At 38.9% G+C, this 22,742-nt stretch overlaps 1 protein-coding gene across 1 annotated transcript in view; it reads right to left on the reverse strand.

Moving 5' to 3' along the window:
* GC (GC vitamin D binding protein) overlaps positions 1–20,847 on the reverse strand; it is a 44,882-nt gene extending 24,035 nt beyond the window's left edge. Inside the window, exons 1-3 of the mRNA XM_040237037.1 lie at positions 20,613–20,847; positions 2,076–2,145; positions 1,369–1,501 (exon numbers count right to left, since the gene is read on the reverse strand). Coding sequence (XP_040092971.1) covers positions 1,369–1,501; positions 2,076–2,145; positions 20,613–20,670 — 261 coding nt within the window. The 5' untranslated portion in view covers positions 20,671–20,847. The remainder of the gene's footprint in view (positions 1–1,368; positions 1,502–2,075; positions 2,146–20,612) is intronic.
* Between the last annotated feature and the right edge of the window lie 1,895 nt (positions 20,848–22,742).

The following is a 22,742-nucleotide window of genomic DNA, read 5'->3' on the forward strand; positions in this document are numbered from 1 at the left end:
AGCTTAATTTACTGCCTCAACAATGGTAGACTGATTCATGTGGGCAGATTAAGCCCATGGTAATACCACCAAACAATTGTAGCAACAAACTGTTCTTTCTGGGAAGAATTTGACATCTGGAATAATTTGATGCATGGAATAGAAATAGTCATCATGGAAAAAATTATTTGAGGATTTACATGGGAAAAAGACTTTGACATCTTTATGCTTACTTTATAAGTTATCTCTTTAGGACAAAACTTCTAAAGATCTTTCCTGTCAGTGAAGGAAACCAATGTGATACTAGTTTTGTAAACCAGAACAGTGAAACTTTCACCATTTCTTTGCCTGGCAACTTCCTTATTTTTCCTTTATTACTTTCTTCCAAATAAGAAAAGTTTACAAAGAAAGTAACATATTTATAGAAGAAAATTGCTTTGAACAACAGGAGAAGGAAGATGTAATCCAAAAAACATCAATGCCATTTCTGTTCTTATGATCTGTCTCTAACAATCTTGGAGCCCATCTTTGGTCAATGGATGGGTTAGCAAATATATAAAATAAAATGGAAATAAAAATGTGCTCTGTTTCGATTACAATTGGTAGCTTGCTTGTTTATTTTAACATAGTGCAGAAAGTAGGGTTGAAATACTGTGCTTTTGTGGTTTATGGGAGAAAATGTTAAAATTCTTAGAAAGTAAATAAGGGCCAGATAAAGCAATTAATGGGTAAGAGTCACTGTGTAGAATATATTCTAATCAGATCTTTGGAACATTGTTTCTGTTGGCTAACTGCTGCAGCTTTGAACAGGGAGATATTTGCCTATAGAAGCATTTATCAAGATGTAGTTAGATGCCATTTTTATTTGGCTTGATGACAGTATCAGTAAATTGCTAGAAACACATGTAGTCCCACCTTTTTTAGCTATTGTCTATATTCTGAAAACTGTCATTTCAGCATTTTAAATTTCTGCAGATATACTCTAATGGAGAAAATGCAGAACTTAGTGTGTGTGTTTATATAGGGCAGTTTTTGAACCCCACAATAGTTTGAAACCAATGCTAAGTTTTTCCAGGGCAGTTGGTACCAGTCTTGGCATGAAACAGGTATGTGTGTTGGTAGGCTTCTAAGAGATACAGAATATTAGAATTATTTCAGGAGGTTCATGAACTACACCCCAGTTTTCTCATTTGAAACTTGTAGGTACAATGGGCAAAACTGATTCACTATACTAGAATAAATTTTAGTTCTGAGATAATAGGTTTCATATTTCCCCTAAACTTGGAGTAGGTGGGTTGGTGTCTGAGATTTCCCCAAGATATGATGTAAAGGTCTATCTCGACTCTGTTCTATGGGCCACAACAGATGAGGCCAACCACATATCCCTACCCTGTTGTCATAGCAGTCAGGATCAGCCCCTTCAGCACAGCAGGTTATTGTTAAGGAGACAACTTCGTTCACAAGATGGCTGATCTGTTCAAAGGTGCCACTGGGAAATTTTCTGCTGTATAGGACCATTGACCTGAGGAGAAAAATGAACATATGCAGAATTTTTAAGTCTTCATATTTGTGCATATTTTAATATGAATTCTCTTCCATTGTTTTTTTTTAGTGGAATTTTGCACACACGTTTGTGACCAATAAAAATAGGACATTAACTTTAAAAATAGGTTCACTTAGAACAAAACCTCATCTTGTAAAGCAGTAGAAGATGGAGTTGAGGGGTTCCATCAAACCAGCCTCATGTTCTTTCCTCTCTCAAGCTTCTCTGAATGAACCTGTTCTTGCCCTTGTTATGCTGTTTGCCATAGTCCTAGCATGTACTGCTGCCTTTTAATTCGCCTTAGAAAACTATGCTTGCTCTCAACTCATTAGTAAACTTAAAACAAATTCTCAGACCATGGTAGTGGTAGTTCAGCTTGCATCTTTGGATGGCCTCCATATGCCTAATGTCTCTGCCCACGTTGACCCTGGGACTCTATCCTCTTAATCTCAGTGGAGCTCAGCTTAGCCACTGAAGCTGAATTGAAGTTACCTCACACTGAGCTTCACTCAAGGTCAGGTAACCAGGAAGTGAATGAATACATCATACTTACAAAGATGTGAAGTCATCTTTTCCCAGGCTGGCAAGTTCCTTGCAGACTTTATCTTTCTCATAATCTCTACCTAACAATCAGAAATAGAAAAATTGAATCTTTCCTCTTTAAATGAATGTTCCATTAAATGTGCATATACAAAGGGACATGATTCATTGATATGAAACTAACATTTTCTTAATATCTTTGTGCAGCTTCATTTTGGGCATGCTTTTCTGTTTCTCACAGTGGATCAGAATTTGATAACATACTATTTGATGGCATTCTATAAACTTTAATGAAAATTAAGTTAAGAAAAAGAATGAAATAATACTGAAAGTAGGTGAATCAAAATATATATGCAAACTAGTAAATTGGAAGTGTTCTTTTTGTTGTTAGGTTGCTCAGTCATCTCTGACTCTTTGTGACCCCCTGGACTGCAGCACGCCAGGCCTCCCTGTCCATCACCAACTACCAGAGCTTGCTCAAACCCATGTCCATTGGGTCGATGATGCCATTCAACCATCTCATAATCTGTCATCCCCTTCTCCTCCCGCCTTCAATCTTTTCCAGCATCAGGATATTTTCTAATGAGTCAGCTCTTCACATCAGGTGGCCAAAGTATTGGAGCTTCAGCTTCAACATCAGTCCTTCCAATGAATATTCAGGGTTGATTTCTTTTAGGATGGACTGGTTGGATCTTCTTGCAGTCCAAGGGACTCTCAAGAGTCTTCTCTAACACCGCAGTTCAAAAGCATCAATTCTTCGGCATCCAGCCTTCTTTATGATAATGTTAAAAGAAAGCTTTTTATCCCTCCCTCTTCTTTGCTTCAGATTCATCCAAGGGCTCAAATGAACCAAGAAGAAAATAAATGGAGAGCATGTCTACATTCCAAAGTGAAGTACTAGGCACAGTCATACAGGCCTTTCAAGGAGGGGTGTGAGACCTGGTGTTGCCACTCTTGCTTCATTCACACCTCCAGACTCTCTAACAGAAGCCTGGGTAAGCTGAGGGAAAAATTGGAAATTAGGCAAAATAATTTTGGGGGAAAGTTGTCAGTCCATGTGATGGGTTTGGAAGAGTGGTAAGAGAGTGCTTCTCTTCACTTCAAGAATCGTAAGAGGGGCTTCAAAGAACACATTCAGACCTTGATAGGTGATCCTTGGAAGATGCAGTGGCATGGTCAGCTATCTGATTCAGCCTTGAGAAATCTGTACATTTAGAAGGGCTGGGTAAGTGGCCTGGGGCAACAGAGGTTGGGCTGTGGTGGGAGACTCTGCGGTGGCCTGTGTACCTGATGCTGATTGGGCAGGAGAGCAAAACTGGCCTGGAATCATCCTACTTCGTTTTTGTTTTTTTTTTTTTGAAGTGGGGAGACATTTATTTAGAAGGCAGTAGGCTACCAACAGTAGGATGCCTTTGTGCAGATGCAGACAATTTGAAAATCAAAGGGCCAATCTTAAGTTGCCAGATGATGTGAGTGATCACCAGGGATGATGGGGAAAGAGATCTCCAAAGAACCCACAAAAAGAATGTGTTAACTCTGAACATCCGTAACCAGAGAAAGGAACGCTACCTCACCAGTTCCACTGAATGAGATTTGCTGCTGCTTACCTTTCCTGCTGGCTTCTTTTCCTCTTGTGTTAACCCTGGAGGAACTAAATGCAGCCTAGAGAGTAGGATGAAGGAGAAGAGAACAGGCAGAGGAGTGTATATCATCCCCTTTGCCACTAAAGGCAACAAGACTGAAATACAAATCACCTGGGGGAATCAAACTTTGCACTTTAAATGAATTTACAATTTTTTAAAAATTTATTTTTAATTGAATGATAAGTGCTTTACAATATTGGTTTGGTTTCTGGCATTTGACAACATGAATTAGCCATAGGTATACATATGTCCTCTCCCTCTTGAACCTTCCTCCTATCTTTCACCCTTTCCTACTCCTTGACAGATGAATGAATAAAGCTGTGGTACATATATATGGTGGAATACTACTCATCCATAAAAAGGAACACGTTTCAATTTACAAATTTTCGATGATTAAACTAACCAGAAATTTCCATGACTGTTATAAGGTGGTTATTTTGAGGTTCAAAAGGACCATAAGACCTAATTTGTGTGATCAGAAAAATAAAAGCCCTACTTTCAAGTCCCTCCAAGTGGTTGGGAAGAGATAGTTCCCACAGAGAATGAGTACTTTGTTGATGGTGAGACCCATGTTTTCAACATACCTATTATATATACAGTAGGAGAACACAGGGAAGGCAGTCAATATTTGTCCCTGATTCACCATTCATTCAAGTAAGTCTAGGAATTTTCCCAATATTTTGATGCTATATTTTAAAAAATAAGTATATAAATGGCCCAGTTCCTATTCTAAATTGTTCTGATGTTTAATAACTCATCCTCCTGGATTTAAATATTGGGAAATCCATCTTGGGTGATATGATGGCAACTACCGGTGTGCCTTTTACTGCCTAGATGTCCTTGCCTCAACTCTACAGAAGAATAAATACATATAACACAGGGTAGAAATTCTTATTTTTAAATTGGAATATAGTTGATTTACAATGATGTGTTAGTTTCAGGTGTACAGCAAAGTAAATCAGTTATACATATATTTACTCTATTTTTAGATCATTTTCCCATATGGGCCATTACAGAGTATTGAGTTCTCTGTGCTATACAGTAAGTTCTTATTAGTTATCTATTTTATATCATATATTGTTTATATGTAGAAATTCTTGTTTTATGATTTGTAGTGGAGGTGGTAATGGTTGGATACTGACCAGGGAAGATTGTTTTTTTCCCTTTTAAAAAGACTTTCTTTAGGATTTGTTTGAATTACTGGGGAAAATGCCTGATTTCAGTGAAAACTGCTCATAGAGGAAGCTGTGGCACCCTAAGTCTTTCAGGTGAACTGTTTAAAGTATATATCCAAGGTGAGAAGTCAGAATTGAGGGACAAAAACTTTCTTAAGTGTCATTTTGTAATAAGGGATTAATTCAAATACCATCAAAATCACAAAGTATATAAAACCCTGCATAATCAAATATCACATTATCTTGGAAAGTAGGATAAAACACTAGGATTGACAGTAGCTTTTTATACTCTATTGACTATCTGAAAACCTTCATATCTAGTACATTTCCTGTAATTTAGTAACTCATTTACAAGGTTGGGTATTGTCAGTTTCAAAAGGTCAAAATGAAGCAGGAATTTTCTGTTAATCATTACTGGTATATGGTGGGGCTGAAGATTAGGGCACAGAGGGAAAGATTTTAGGATACAGCTGTCCTCCTATAAGGACAGAAGAGGTAGTATGAGGATGTCAACAACATTTGTTATTTCTGGGTAGAGCTGAGAGAAATGGCTGACAGTAGATTTTAGTTCAGTGTGAGAGAATTTTATAGCTGTGTCTAATTAATAACTGAAATGATGAACAGCTCTTTGAAGCGAGTTTGTTTTGTCCTAGAAATATTGAAATGGAGTTTAAATAACAGTATATTGGGGGCTTCCCTGATAATTTTGTGGGTAAATAATCCTTCTGCAATGCAGGAAACACAGGAGACTCAGGTTCAATCCCTGAGTTGGGAATATCCCCTGGAGGAGGAAATGGCAACCCACTCTAGTATTCTTGCCTGAAAAATCCCATGGACAGAGGAGCCAGGTGGGCTACAGTTCATGGGGTCACAAAGAGTTGGACACAACCAAGTGACTAAGTATGGGTGCATACATACATTATAGATTCCTGGATTTAGTACACAATTATATCCTCATGATCTTCCAGGTCACTTCTAAAAGTTACAAAGTCACCCCTTCTTGAAACAGTAAGAGTAAGAAATTATATAGAATCTTTTTTCCAAAGCTTATCATTTCAAGCTACACAAAAACATAGCTGGAATAAGAACTCATTTATTCTCAATGCAAACGGGCTAACTTTGTTTAATAAACTCTCCCTATAAAACATCAGAGGTCACTTTTGTTTTATTGTGACCAGTCAATAAAATGCAAAATGAGAGCCTGCATTAAGTGGGGACGCCTCTGAACGTTTAAGGAACTATTTTGTTTCTAGCTTTCCAGGTTTCTCACTTCACTAAGGGAGCAGAGTTTCACTCAGTGTGTTGAGAAGGTGAGCGCATGTGGATGTAGTGCAAGCTGACACTACTGTTTAAACAGTAGTTTAAACAGCTTTAATTAAGTCAACTGTGTCTGTACAGAAGCACATTGGAATCCATGTGTATTTTTCGTTAGAATGATAACTATTATTAGTTAGAATGACAGAAAGCTGAGAAGCTAGATCAACTACACAAGACTTAAAATGGTTTTGGAACCATGTTTGCTTGGAATATTCAGCCTTGGGCAAGACAGAAGCAAGGGAAAAAGCCCAAAAGAGGCACTGAAGGAATTTAAAATATAAGATAAAACTGCTCTTACAAAAGTAACCCGTAGAGGAAGCTGTTACACCGTGTATCTTTCAGGTGGATTAATTTAAATATTTCTGACAAAAAAAAAATTCATTTATTCAAAGAGAAGATCTGGAGCTTAATCGGCTAAGTGAGTATGCTAATCACTTTTTCATCTTCTAAAAAGTAACAAATAGTGAAGTTAATTTGAAATGCAGTTTATTATAAATCGATTCCTTATTCCATGGAATACTGCATAATGTTTTCACAGCAGTTGAGCTCACTTTGATTCATATGATTAAACCCTATATCGAATGAATTTCAAATGACATACTCTGTTCTTTCATGTGTCATGTGGCTAGGAAGAGGACAGTCTGGACTTTGAGGCAGCTCTGGTAAATATTAGCATAATCCTGGTGACACTGGAAAATCATTTTCACATCCTGATTCCTCAGCACTCAATGTTTACAAATGTCCTTAACAGAATTGCTTTTTGCAGTAGCACGCCCCTTTTCTATCTGTATTGCAAAACATTCTGGTAACTTGTGCCTCATTCTGGGATTCTGAAAACATTTGGTTTACTTTTGAGAAATCTTTACTGCTTCATGCATCTCTTGCCTATCTCAACACAGCTGACAATACTTGCTCATACATGGGACAGACGTGTTTTGAGGACTTACTCTGTGCCAGGCATTGGGTTCAGTACTAAATATACAGTAAAGAGCAAAATAGACATGATCTTGCCCTTGTGGAACTTTTACTCTAGTGGGGATAGATGACATGATACTCATTATGGTGATACAAACTTTAGGGTATTTTGAATGTTTCAACTATTGTTATAATCTTTCTCTAAAACCATATTGATCCTCTAGGAAAGCTGTATAGCAGTAGCTATGGTTAGAGCCTAAATAATACTGAACTGAATTAAAAAAAAAATAAGCAGGATGCTAAGAACTGTCTTAAGTTGCTATTTTCCTGATATGTTCTAGAGAATCATGGGCTTCCAGAGCTGTTGGGCATTTACATTTTTGCAGTTTTATTCCTTTGACATTTTTATTTCCATTCTGCACTGACAGACTCATCTATGTCAGAAAAGGTCAGTATACTCATGCTTTTATTTTATTTTTTTAGACTTAAAGGATAAGGTTTGTACTATTCGTTTGGACTAGTTGGGCTAGATATTCACGGTAGTGGTTTTAGTTGAGAAATTAAACATTGTTGAGTAATTTAGGAAGTTGCTCTGTTTATCGAAATTAAAGGAAAAAAATCACAAAAAACTGAGATGTCACTAAAAACACTGTCAATGAAGAAGTGGTAATCAAATTAGTACTTTTATTTCATTTTTCCCCCAGTTTTCTTTGGGGGGGCTCATTTCCATTGACATTTTAAATCATTATTATTTAACCCACTGATCTGGTTTCATACTGATATTTGCTGGCAGGTATGTGGTTTTGAGTTTAAGTCAATGGGCAGAAATTAAATTCTTTTTAACATTGAACCTAGAGGTCTACATAACTTCTACTGACTAATCTAGAAGAAATTAACTGTACCTCTTAGGCTGCCATCAATGGAACATTTCAGATGTTGAAAATTCACAAATAGTAGAAGATAGCATAGCAATGGGTCAGCTGCCCAGATACTACAATTGCAGTAGAGGATGGCCTCATAGACTCACTCAAATGTGATATCTTTGGGTTCAACATGGGTGGTAGCCCATATAGATGCTACATTCACCAAAGTCCCAGCGGAGGCATTCTTTCTCCATGCATCTCATTTCACCCCTCCTTCGCGTCACAAATTGAGCACCTTGTCATCTACAAAGGCTTTTGCAGAGGTGAAGATAAAGGAGCAAGTTTCCTTTCCCACCTTTGGCATGAGTGACAGTGTTGTCTTTGGTATCCTGACTTGGAAACTTAGAATGCATTACAGGTCTTGGTTTTTAAAACAGCATAAGAATAAATAACATGATAAAGCACCATATAAGAAATTTGAAAGCCACCAATACTTAAGGAACTGAGGTCTGATAGATAAGAAGAAGACCACAATACCAGTAGCAGCAATGGTGATCGTTGCCATAGAAGATATTGAAACAAAGCATATGAACTCCTGGAATGGAAGAGAGCCTTTAGAAAGACTTGTGGAAGGAACTATCACTTGAAATGGACCATGAATGATGGGCAGGATGTTAACAGGGATAAATGAATTGGGAGAGGAATTTTAAGTGGAGAGAACAACATGAAAAAAAAATCTGAAGTTTAGAAAATCAAGCATATCTGGAGAACGAATAATCCAATAAAACTGAAGTGAGGGACTTAAATACTAGAAAAGGTGATCACCAAAGTTTTACTTATTTTTTTAAGGTAATGAGGTATTTACTGAAATACATTCATGTGCAGGTATGAACAACTTGGAGTTGTATTCAAGGGAGAGTAATCTTAGGATCTAAGTGAAATAGTACCTTGCTATTAAGGCTGTTCTATGAAATATGTTAATTTAGGTAAAAATATATAGCATATCTCCTGCCTAATATGGACTGCAAGGGCATCAAGCCAGTCAATCCTAAAGGAAATCAACCCTGAATATTCATTGGAAGGACTGATGCTGATGCTGAAGCTGAAGCTACAATACTTTGTCCACCTAATGCGAAGAGCCAAATCATTGGAAAAGATCCTGATGCTGGGAAAGATCGAAGGCAGGAAGAGAAGGGGGCAACAGAGAATGAGATAGTAGGATGGCATCACTCACTCAATGGACATGAGTTTGAGCAAACTCTGGGAGATAGTGAAGGGCAAGGGAGGCTTGGCATGCTGCAGTCCATGGGGTTGTGAAGAGTCTGACATAACTGAGCAACTGAACCACAACAAAACATGGTTAAAACTCAATGAATGTTAGCAGTTCTTCTCATGGTAAAAATCTACAGCCAGTTCATAGTATGAAATACAATTTATATGCCTTGTGATCAGGATCCCATATAACTTGCTGCAATCCTTCTCTCAGATGGTAGGCTAAATTACTTTCTGGCCAGAGGAAAATGGTAGAGAAGGTAAAAACCTAACTCCTAGGAATCAGGGAATAGAGTTAACATGTATCCCAGTTACCTCCTGGACAACTCCCCCCGGATTTGGTCAATGAAACTGTAATCTATCAAAAGTGAGATGCTTTCACTCATTGACTCTTTCCTTTGGGAAGTCACAGGGCCTGGAAACCTACAGTGCTGTATTTCTATTGCTACAGTAATAAATTACCACACATTTAATGGCTTACACTTACTACCTAATATTTTGGTTGGGTAGTCTGACACAGATCTCACTGGGCAAAAATCAAGGTGTCAGCAGGGCTCTGTTCTTCTGAAGGCTCTAGTTCAGTTCAGTTGCTCAGCTGTGTCTGACTCTTTGCGACACCATGGACTGCAGCATTCCAGGCTTCCCTGTCCATCACCGACTACTAGAGCTTGGTCAAACTCATGTCCTTCGAGTCAGTGATGTCATCCAACCATCTCACCCTCTGTCGTCCCCTTCTCCTCCTGTGTTCAGCCTTTCCCAGTATCAGCGTCTTTTCAAATGAGTCAGTTCTTCACATCAAGTGGCCAAAGTATTGTAGTTTCAGCTTCAGCATCAGTCCTTCCAATGAATGTTTAAGGTTGATTTCCTTTAGGATGGACTGGTTGCATCTCCTTGCAGTCCAAGGGACTCTCAAGAGTCTTCTCCAACACTACACTTCAAAAGCATCAATTCTTTGGTGGTCAGCTTTCTTTATGGTCCAACTCTCACATCCATACATGACTACTAGAAAAACCATAGCTTTGACTAGATGAACCTTTGTTAGGAAAGTAATGTCTCTGCTGTTTAATATGTAATCTAGGTTGGTCATAGCTTTTCTTCCAAGTAGCAAGCATCTTTTAATTTCATGGCTGCAGTCACCATCTACAAATGATTTTTGAGTCCCCTCCACCCCCCCCCCCAAATAAAGTCTCTCACTGTTTCCACTGTTTCCTCTATCTGCCATGAAGTGATGGGACAGGATTTCATAATCTTAGTTTTCTGAATGTTGAGCTTTAAGCCATCTTTCTCACTCTCCTCTTTCACTTTCATCAAGAGGTTCTTTAGTTCTTCGCTTTCTGCTATAAGGGTGGTGTCATCTGCATATCTGAAGTTATTGATATTGATTCCAGCTTGTGCTTCATCTATTGTGGCATTTCATACGATGTACTCTGCATATAAGTTAAATAAGCAGGGTGACAATATACAGTCTTGACGTACTCCTTTCCCTATTTGGAACCAGTCTGTTGTTCCGTGTCCAGTTCTGTCACTTCTTGACCTTCCTACAGATTTCTCAGGAGGCAGGTCAGTTGGTCTGGTATTCCCACCTCTTTAAGAATTCTTTTTGCTTTGGAAGCTCTAGGAGAGAATTCATTTCCTTGCCTGCTCCAGCCTCTAGACACCTATGCTTCTGGGCTCAAGAGCCCCTTCCTCCATTTTCAAAACTGGTGACTTTGTACCTCTCTGTGCCTTTTCTCTTTAGCACGTCTTCCTCTGACTGATTCTCTTCTGTTTCTCTCTTGTGATTGCATTGGCCCTACTCAGATAATACTTTCTGTATTTTTCTGTTTTAAGAACAGCTGATAGGCAACCTTTTTCCCTGCAACCTTAATTCCCTTTGTGATGTAAGCTAGGGTTTTTGCAGGTTCCAGGCATTTTGACGTTGACATTTTTGGAGGATGCTCTTTCTCAGCCTATTTAAGCCTGAGATTGTACTCACCATTAGGTGACTCCAAACAGATACCAGAATTGTTTGTGGATTTGTTTAAGACAGTCTGATTCCTAGAATCCCACTAGCTGGCTATGCATGTTCACCCCTATTGTTTCATTGTTGTTTTTCAGTTGGTAAGTTGTGTCCAACTCTTTGTGACCCCCATGGACTATAGCACTTCAGGCTCCTCTGTCCTCAACTATCTCCTGGAGTTTGCTCAAATTTATGTCTATTCCATCAGTATCATTTCATTAGCCCCTCAGTAGTGATTTTACTTTGGAAATAATTCAGTTTTGATTTCTACTTACCACATTATGCCAAATTTTGCATTGTTTTTTAGTTTGAATTGTTTGGGGAAGTGATGGGAGGTAGGGTTTTGATTAGGGAAGCCATTACAATAGCTAGATGAAGGGGAGCAAGAACCTGCACAAGGAGAGTGTAAGGAAATGGAACTGTACTGGTAAAGAAGCTGTCTGCCTATACAGGAGATGTAAGAGATCTGGGTTTGATCCCTGGGTTGGGAAGATCCCCTGGAGGAGGGCATGGCAACCCACTCCAGTATTCTTGCCTGGAAAATCCCATGGATAGAGGAACCTGATGAGCTACAGTCCACAGAGTCACAAAGAGTTGGACATGACTGGGAAGCAACTTAGCATGCAGGTAAGAGTGTTTCCAGGTGTTAAGAACTAGAGATATGCAGAGGGCAAGGGCGACAGACAAAAGGGACCACTGAAAAGGCTCTGTGTAAGGCTGATATATTTCAGGGCTAAAATATTTAGAATATAGAAGTGATTGAGTATGGATTAACAAATGGATAGAATAAAATCCAACAATGCTCTACAAGACTGAACATAGTTGGCTTAGAGGTGACAGTGCCCTAAAGATAGGGAAGTTTAGAAGACAGAGCCGGTTTCATGGAATAGGGATGAACTGAGGTTTGGATCAAATGTGGATGACCTTGGTGGACAGAATGAATTTCACTCACTTTCCCCTAAATCAGTGTTAATGACTGGTTCTCTCGTATACTTGTCCTAAGATTAGTTAAAGACTGTTTCAGCTACGTGTCTCATGAGAGGCAGCAAAGCAATGATTGTGAGCATTGCTTTTGTAAACCCAATGAACTAATGTAAAATTCTGATTCTGCCAGTTACTAGCTCAGTTATTTTGGATAAGTTACTTAACCCCTATTTTCCTCAATTTTCCCATTTATAAAATGGGTATAACAGTAGTGAGCTCATCATGGTGTTGAAAGGATGAAGCGAATGTGTCTAAAAGATTTTATTTTATTTTTAATTTAAATTTAGTTATTTTAATTGGAGGCTAATTACTTTACAATATTGTATTGGTTTTGCCATATGTCAGCATAAATCCACCACAGGTGTACACGTGTTCCCCATCCTGAACCCCCCTCCCAACTCCCTCCCCATACCATCCCTCTGGGTCATCCCAGTGCACCAGTCCCAAGCATCCTGTATCCTGCATTGAACCTGGACTGGTGATTCGTTTCTTATATGATATTATACATGTTTCAGTGCCATTCTCCCAAGTCATCCCACCCTCTCACTCTCCCACAGAGTGCAAAAGACTGTTCTATACATCTGTGTCTCTTTTGGTGTCTCGCACACAGGGTTATCATTACCATCTTTCTAAATTCCATATATATGCATTAGTATACTGTATTGGTGTTTTTCTTTCTGGCTTACTTCACTCTGTATAATTGGCTCGTTTCATCCACCTCATTAAAACTGATTCAAATGTATTCTTTTTAATGGCTGAGTAATACTCCATGGTATATATGTACCACAGCTTTCTTATCCATTCGTCTGCTGATGGACATCTAGGTTGCTTCCATTTCCTGGCTATTATAAACAGTGCTGCAATGAACATTGGGGCACATGTGTCTCTTTCACTTCTGGTTTCCTCAGTGTGTATGCCCAGCAGTGGGATTGCTGGGTCATAAGGCAGTTCTATTTCCAGTTTTTAAAGGAATCTCCACACTGTTCTCCGCAGTGGCTGTACTAGTTTTCATTCCCACCAACAGTGTAAGAGGGTTCTCTTTTCTCCACACCCTCTCCAGCATTTATTGCTTGTAGACTTTTGGATCGCAGCCATTCTGACTGGCGTGAGATGCTACATCATTGTGGTTTTGATTTGCATTTCTCTGATAATGAGTGATGTTGAGCATCTTTTCATGTGTTTGTTAGCCATCTGTATGTCTTCTTTGGAGAAATGTCTGTTAAGTTCTTTGGCCCATTTTCTGACTGGGTCATTTATTTTTCTGGAATTGAGCTGCAGGAGTTGCTTGTATATTTTTGAGATTAGTTCTTTGTCAGTTCCTTCATTTGCTATTATTTTCTCCCATTCTGAAGGCTGTCTTTTCACCTTGCTTATAGTTTCCTTTGTTGTGCAGAAGCTTTTAATTTTAATTAGGTCCCATCTGTTTATTTTTGCCTTTATTTCCAATATACTGGGAGGTGGGTCAGAGAGGATCCTGCTATAATTTATGTCGGAGAGTGTTTTGCCTATGTTCTCCTCTACGAGTTTTATAGTTTCTGATCTTACATTTAGATCTTTAATCCATTTTGAGTTTATTTTTGTGTATGGTGTTAGAAAGTGTTCTAGTTTCATTCTTTTACAGGTGGTTGACGAGTTTTCCCAGCACTACTTGTTAAAGAGATTGTCTTTTCTCCATTGTATATTCTTGCCTCCTTTGACAAAGATAAGGTGTCCATCAATTCAGTTCAGTCACTCAGTCGTATCCGACTCTTTGCGACCCCATGAATCGCAGCACACCAGGCCTTCCTGTCCATCACCAACTCCTGGAGTTCACTCAGATTCATGTCCATTGAGTCCGTGATGCCATCCAGCCATCTCATCCTCTGTCGTCCCCTTCTTCTCCTGCCCCCAATCCCTCCCAGCATCAGAGTCTTTTCCAGTGAGTCAACTCTTCGCATGAGGTGGCCAAAGTACTGGAATTTCAGCTTTAGCATCATTCCTTCCAAAGAAATCCCAGGGCTGATCTCCTTTATAATGGACTGGTTGGATCTCCTTGCAGTCCAAGGGACTCTCAAGAGTCTTCTTCAACACCACAGTTCAAAAGCATGAGTTCTTCGGCGTTCAGCCTTCTTCACAGTCCAACTCTCACATCCATACCTGACTACAGGAAAAACCATAGCCTTGACTAGACGGACCTTAGTTAGCAAAGTAATGTCTCTGCTTTTGGATATACTATCTAGGTTGGTAATAACTTTTCTTCCAAGGAGTAAGCATCTTTTAATTTCATGGCTGCAGTCACCATTTGCAGTGATTTTGGAGCCCCCCAAAATAAAGTCTGACACTGTTTCCACTGTTTCCCCATCTATTTGCCATGAAGTGATGGGACCAGATGCCATGATCTTCATTTTCTGAATGTTGAGCTTTAAGCCAACTTTTTCACTCTCCTCTTTCACTTTCATCAAGAGGCTTTTTAGCTCATCTTCACTTTCTGCCATAAGGATGGTGTCATCTGCATATCTGAGGTTATTGATATTTCTCCCAGCAATCTTGATTCCAGCTTGTTTCTTCCAGTCCAGCATTTCTCATGATGTACTCTGCATATAAGTTACATAAGCAGGGTGATGATATACAGCCTTGACGTACTCCTTTTCCTATTTGGAACCAGTCTGTTGTTCCACATCCAGTTCTAACTGTTGCTTCCTGACCTGCATACAGATTTCTCAAGAGGCAGGTCAGGTGGTCTGGTATTCCCATGTCTCTCAGAATCTTCCACAGTTTAGTGTGATCCACACAGTCAAAGGCTTTGGCATAGTCAATAAAGAAGAAATAGATGTTTTTCAGGAACTCTCTTGCTTTTTCCATGATCCAGCGGATGTTGGCAATTTGATCTCTGGTTCCTCTGCCTTTTCAAAAATCAGCTTGAACATCAGGAAGTTCATGGTTCACGTATTGCTGAAGCTTGGAGAATTTTGAGCATTACTTTACTAGCATGTGAGATGAGTGCAATTGTGCAGTAGTTTGAGCATTCTTTGGCATTGCCTTTCTTTGAGATTAGAATGAAAACTGACCTTTTCCAGTCCTGTGGCTACTGCTGAGTTTTCCACATTTGCTGGCATATTGAGTGCAGCATTTTGACAGCATCATCTTTCAGGCTTTGAAATAGCTCCACTGGAATTCCATCACCTCCACTAGCTTCGTTCATAGTGATGCTTTCTAAGACCCACTTGACTTCACATTCCAAGATGTCTGGCTCTAGATGAGTGATCACACCATCGTGATTATCTGGGTCATGAATATCTTTTTTGTACAGTTCTTCTGTGTATTCTTGCCACCTCTTCTTAATATCTTCTGCTTCTGTTAGGTCTATACCATTTTTGTCCTTTATCGAGCCCATCTTTGCGTGAAATGTTCCCTTGGTATCTCTAATTTTCTTGAAGAGACCTCTAGTCTTTCCCATTCTGTTCTTTTCCTCTACTTCTTTGCATTGATCGCTGAAGAAGGCTTTCTTATTTCTTCTTGCTATTCTTTGGAACTCTGCATTCAGATGCTTATATTTTTCCTTTTCTCCTTTGCTTTTTGCTTCTCTTCTTTTCTCAGCTATTTGTAAGGCCTCCCCAGACAGCCATTTTGCTTTTTTGCATTTCTTTTCCATGGGGATGGTCTTGATCCCTGTCTCCTGTACAATGTCACGAACCTCATTCCATAGTTCATCAGGCACTCTATCTATCAGATCTAGGCCCTTAAATCTATTTCTCACTTCCACTGTATAATCATAGGTGGGTGGATTTATCTCTGGGCTTTCTATTTTGTTCCATTGATCTATATTTCTGTCTTTGTGCCAGTACCATACTGTCTTGATGACTGTGGCTTTGTAGTAGAGCCTGAAGTCAGGCAGGTTGATTCCTCCAGTTCCATTCTTCTTTCCCAAGATTGCTTTGGCTATTCAAGGTTTTTTGTATTTCCATACAAATGTGAAATTATTTGTTTTAGCTGTGTGAAATATACTGTTGGTAGCTTGATAGGGATTGCCTTGAATCTATAGATTGCTTTGGGTAGTATACTCATTTTCACTGTATTGATTCTTCCAATCCATGAACATGGTATATTTCTCCATCTATTAGTGTCCTCTTTGATTTCTTTCACCAGTGTTATAGTTTTTTATATATAGGTCTTTAGTTTCTTTAGGTAGATATATTCGTAAGTATTTTATTCTTTTCATTGCAATAGAGAATGGAATTGTTTCCTTAATTTCTCTTTCTATTTTCTCATTATTAGTGTATAGGAATGCAAGGGATTTCTGTGTGTTGATTTTATATCCTGCAACTTTACTATATTCATTGATTAGCTCTAGTAATTTTAAAAGAATGTATCTAAAAGATTTAATCTGGCACATTGTAAATTATTAGCTATTTTATTCAGTGCATAAAATCTAGTGTTAGTACTTTATAATGAAAATAACAAAAGACTTAAAATTTACTCCTTCTATGATATCTGTGATGTGTCTTAGTTGACATTTCTTGTTGTTGCTGTTTAGTCTCTAAATCATGTCTGACTCTTTTACTATCCCGGACTGCAGCCCACAGGCTTCTTTGTCCATGGAGTTCTCCAGGCAAGAATACTGGGTTGGGTTGTCATTTCCTTCTCCAGGGGATCTTCCTGGCCCAGGAATTAAGCCTACATCTCCTGCATTGGCAGGTGGATTCTTTACCACTGAGCCACCAGGAAAGCCCCTTAATTTCTCTTAAATACTCAAAACTATTTTCTGAGGTAGGTACTCTAATAACCTTAATTTTGCAATTTTACACAGAAAAAAAGTCTACTAAATGTATTATGTGGCAAGTAGTGTTTAAAACTGAGAATTCCAGCTGGGAACAAAAAATGTCCTTGATTTCATGGAATTTACATTTTACATCTTACTTTCATTACAAAAAAAACAAATGAACAGCGGGTGATAAGATGATGAGTGCTAAAGACAAAATGAGACTAAGATGGGGTAAGGGAATAGAGAAAAATGTAGTAGGTGCTACTGGTAGGTAGGTTGGTCAGGGAGGCCTTCTCTATATGTGAACTTGGAGCAGACAGAGGGGGGGAGCCATGTGAAGTGACCATAGATACTAGAGGGTGGCCAAGCAGTTCCTTTTTAATGATTTCAACTTCTTCCTATGGAGATCAAGCTTGTGGCCTTTTAAAGTGTGTGTACACAGCCCCCCAGCCCAGCTGGGATGGTGAGGGCATGCCTGACATTGCACTTGACAGCAATGAAGCCTAACTTTGCTATTGATTTCCAAGGAGGTCAGCATTGCTTTCGATGATCGAGTTTAGATTCTTCTCTGACTTCAGTTCTTCTTCCTTTCCCTTATCATCTAAGCCTCTTTAAGCTTTTACTTGGGCTGCTTTGTGAACTTAGCTCAGGTCCTATTTGTTCCTAGCCTAGGACATTTGCACCTGGCTTCCTTCTGCTTGAAACATACTTCTGGATATTTACATAGCTGTCTTCTTTTCATCATGTAGATCTCAAATCCTGTGTCACCTCCTCAGTCACCATTATGTTTGCTTTGCAGAGAGAATATATAGACATATCTGGGAAATTAGAATATCTACTTGCTTTAAATTTCTTCTCTTTAGCATTCTGTATAGCTATGTTCCTTAATAAAACTTAGGACAACTTTGTTTTTCACATGGCTACTGAAGAAGTGGTGGTCAACTTGTAGAAAAGAGAAACAGAATAATTCAGTGGTGGATAAGAAGACTGGGTTAAACCATATTGTCTTAGGATTGTTTTGACAGGTAACTGGGAGAAAAATACAGCTTACCCAGCAACCTGAGGGAAATTTACTTTCTTCTTGCTGTTTGTTTGATATCATGTTTAATAAAATTGACTTCCCTGGTGGCTCAGACGGTAAAGCGTCTGCCTACAGTGTGGGAGACCTGGGTTCAATTCCTGGGTCAGGAAGCTCTCCTAAGAGAAGAGAATGGCAATCCACTTCATTATTCTTTGGATTTCCCTGGTGGTTCAGATGGTAAAGTGTCTGTCTACAAGGTAAGAGACCCGGGTTCGAGCCCTGGGTTGGGAAGATCCCTTGGAGAAGGAAATGGCAACCCACTCCGTTATTATTGCCTGGAAAATCCCAAGGACAGAGGAGCCTGGTAGGCTACAGTCTATGGGGTCGCAAAGAGTCAGACATGACTGAGCAACTTTACTTTCACTTTAATAAAACTATGCTGAGAATGAAATGCTTAAAGCAAAAGGAAAATGTTCTTGCCAACAACAGCTCTTATAAACAGCAGTGGTTTATTTCTTGTAGCATTATTTCTGTGGTGATTGTGAAGCTGTGTATAGTAGCCTTCTTGCTTGTTTCTTAGAAGAGGGAAAGATACAATTTGGATTAGTGCTTTATCCAGTTTTGAATACAGAAGCCAAGTGGAGGCAATTGGTGGACATAATTTTCTTGTCACTCACTGCTACAGTGGATATTATATCATTTAGATTTAGCATATTTGGTAAGCCCTTCTCTCACAAGATGTATACAAGGGCTTATGAACTGAATCCCCAGTGCCATTTGATATTCGAGTATGGGCCTGACTGGAGCTAATGTTCATACTGTATACATTTTAGAACTGATGTTTTCCAGAGACTATTTCTACAGGATATAGGCATTTTAGGAAAGAGCCCATATGTCTGGGAAACTCTGGCTTAAATCTTCTTGTTTTGTTGTCTTATGAATTCTGAGAAATCAAAAACATTGATCATAAACCAGCCAAGAAGGACTAATGTATGGCTTACTTCTTAAATATATTTGGATATAGAAACTTCTTTATAAAATGAGTGTTGAGGGACATACACTTTGGAAAAGGGGTTCTTTTTTGGGTGGGTGATCGATCAACTCTCAAGAACTAGACAGAGAGAATTGTAACCCTAACCAATCCTCCAGCATCCAAAATTCCTTTCAATTACTTTAATACATACACTTCCTGCCAGGAGTGAACACACCTAGCTTTCAGGTAAATCATCAACTTGGTATTTGGGTCATGCTTAGGTGAACCGAGGACTGATGGCTCAGGACTACAGTCACCAAATATTGGACATTTATTAGGTAATTGTATTTTATGTCTCAGGCGTCATCATCTGAACTATGGCACATAGTTAACCAAGTTCATTGTGAAGTTCAGTTCAAGGGAGCTGGCTTGAAGTTTTTAGCATCTGTTACATCATGGGCTGAGAGAATACTAAAGGATGTCAAAAAAGAGGTTGCAGAATACTGGTATTCTCCAAAGCACTATAACTGTTTGAAGTTAATCCAGTGTACACTTACTGAGTCAGTAGAACAAAGTGGCGCATTCTGGCATTCACATGTAGTCCCAGAACTTAACCATTACTGGACTGTCTGTGTTGTGAAGATCCAGATCTGAAACTAGTTCAGGAGGACTTTCCAGGCTCAGATCTGCCCCAGGGAAACCCTGGGAAAAGGAATAGGCTTTCAGGGTTCCTTGGTACCTGGGCTATTCAGAGGTCTTGTAACAGACATGAATAAGACAAAATTTTAAAATAATTTGAATGAGAAAAGAAGATTATTTTCTTAAAAAGTGAATGTAAAAGAATAAGAAAGGCAGGAGTAAGATTATTCTTGTCACAGTTAATAACTGATTCCTGGGGTACACACATTTTATTCCACTGGTTAAATGTTGTTCATATGCATTCTAACATATGACTTGGGTAAAGCTGTTAACTGGCAGCACTACACGAAAATTTTAACTTTTCAAAGCAGGATGAATGCAGATTCCTTTTATAAGCATTAAAGAATCACCCAGAAAGTAAATTAAGACAGATTATGAATTTTGCAGCTTGGGAACTTGCCACAAAGTTGTATATTGCTCAAAGATGAAGACACTAGTTGATAAATGAACTTAATGAGAAATATAGCTCAAAGATCTTAATAGTCATATTTCACAGCTGTTAAGTTCTTTTATGTGAGATATTTTAGAAACCATAATGTGGTTTCAAATATTACATATAGAGGATTCCTTGAAGAAGTTAAAAAAAAATATCAGTTGACTTCATGCATTATTGATATGGTACATTGTGCTCTCAATGCAGTGAAAAACGAAGCTTAGTGATGGATCACAGCCTCCCTCTGCATTCTCTTTTAACAAATAAAAACATTCTAATTTTGAACCATTTTCTTAGATCTTGGTTATTAAGAAAGTAGGGAAAGATAAATGACAAATCATATAGCTTTTCTTTCTTTCATGAGATTCTTCTTGGCTATTCTATTAGAAAACTATAAGTCACATCTGAATTTAAGGTTAACCTACTTTTATTCTTCCCTCTCTCCCTCTTTTAAATGGTAACAAAATTAAACTAGTGAAAGTTCTTGCAAATGGTCACAGCACTGGAAATCTTACCTCTCTCTAGAGCATGCACAAAGGCTACAGCAAGGAGGAAAACCAGGATCCTCTTCATTTTTCTGCCACCACGTCCTGTATCACCTCCTTCTCCTGTAGGTTACCCAGTTTAAAAAAATGGCAGCCCAAAGTAACCAATTCCCTTTTACTAAGATTCCGGGCTATGCACTAATCAATTATTAATCTCTACACAGAAGCAAGGGTAGTCATCCTTGGGCCACAAGAGATAAAGTATCATCATTCAAAGCAAATAGACAAGCTGGAGAAAATGTAGTGGAAAATCTAGGAGATTTCAATCATTAACTTTGTCAAACTGCAAAAGAATCAGGATATATATAGATACCCCCACCCCCACCATTGCTGCTTTTCACTGAAGCTTATCTAGTGCATTTATGGGCATGTTATCCCTTCCTCTTTATGTGTTGTCTTTGAAAATTTCTCCTCTTCTCATGTGTACAAATGGAAACTTGAGGTCTCTCTTTGTTTAAACCTACTTCAAGTAAACAGTATCTTAAAATAGTGCTGACTAGATGTTTAAGTAATAAGGGGGAAAAGTGAGAACCCAATTTATCACAATTGCTCAAATCCATAATCTTAATGCTATAAATTTTATTGAGGATGATAGGATGGTACTTTATGTGCTACATTACACATATATTTTGAAAGCACTGAGATACTTATTGAAATAACCCTTGAAGTGAGGTAGATAATAACTGAGGAGGTTAAATAGTTTGCCCCAAATCTCAGTGGCAAAGCTTGGATTCCTTAGAGCTAATTTAAAGTTCTTGTTACTAATACTATATAACTAGTATATTTTAGGATAACGTAACTTGAGAGTTCATGATTGGCCTTGTAGAATGCAGAATCCACTATCTTCATTTTGCAGATAACAGAACTAAACCTCCAGTTCTGTGACTTGCCCAGAGAGGCACAGGCAGTTACTGTTCATTCCATCATTGGAATCAGGTTAGCATTTGGTTCTTGAAGTTGTCCTCTTTTCGGGAAATGGGGTCAGATAAGGTTTGGGTGGACTTCCCTGGTGGCTCAGACGGTAAAAGCATCTGCCTATAATGCGGGAGACCCGGGTTCGATCCCTGGGTTGGGAAGATCCCCTGGAGAAGGCAATGGCAATCCACTCCAGTATTCTTGCCTGGAAAATCCCATGGACAGAGGAGCCTGGCAGGCTGCAGTCCACGGAGTCGCAAAGAGTGGGACACAACTGAGTGACTTCACTTCACTTCACTTCAAGGTTTGGGCACACCAGCTCTGGAATAAAATCCCTACTCAGCTCTCATTTGGCTGTATAACCTTGGGAAATCATTTTATTCCTCTAAGCCTTACCTCTCACCTATGTAAGCAGTGATAACTCTTAGCACTTTTTTTTTACAAGTGTTGTAGTGAAATAAAATGATGTGCAGGATTAACCATAACAACAAACACAAGGTAGCATGCATTAATGCTGAAGTGAAGTGAAGGCGCTCAGTCATGTCTGACTCTTTGCACCTCATGGACTGCAGCCTTCCAGGCTCCTCTGTCCATGGGATTTTCCAGGCAAGAATACTGGAGTGGGGTGCCGTTGCCTTCTCCAGGGGATCTTCCCCACCCAGGGATCGAACCCGGGTCTCCCTTATTGTAGGCAGATGCTTTTACCGTCTGAGTCACCAGGGAAGTCCGTTAACCACTTAGCATTAATGTTAACCACTGCTATTATTCTAGCTATTCTCTTCACTGGCTCTCTAAATTTATAATAACTGAGAAGGTTGATGAAATTAATGTGGTCTGGAACTCAGTAGAAAATCTTAAAGCCAGCCTATATCCTGGACTTAGGACCATCACAGATGAGTGGTAGAGAATATTGATACCAACTTAGTAACTGAGGATGAACTGCATGGATATATTTCACGAAATTTTCAAACTGCATAACTAGTTACATTTTTAGTCAGCTTCTCCATCTATGTTGAAAATTGTGGAGTGTTAAGTTCAGAAGATACTCATTAAATATTTCTAGAGGCCAGATGTGAAGATTGTCTTACTGGTCAATGACCAATTATATGCTTTTCAAAGATCAACTGCCTGCCTACCACAAGTCTTCTAAACTTTTCCCTTGGCTAAACTCTTCATTTCATGGCA

This window comes from Oryx dammah, unplaced genomic scaffold, assembly GCF_014754425.2.
Source record: "Oryx dammah isolate SB20612 unplaced genomic scaffold, SCBI_Odam_1.1 HiC_scaffold_3, whole genome shotgun sequence".
Taxonomy (NCBI): Eukaryota; Metazoa; Chordata; class Mammalia; order Artiodactyla; family Bovidae; genus Oryx; species Oryx dammah.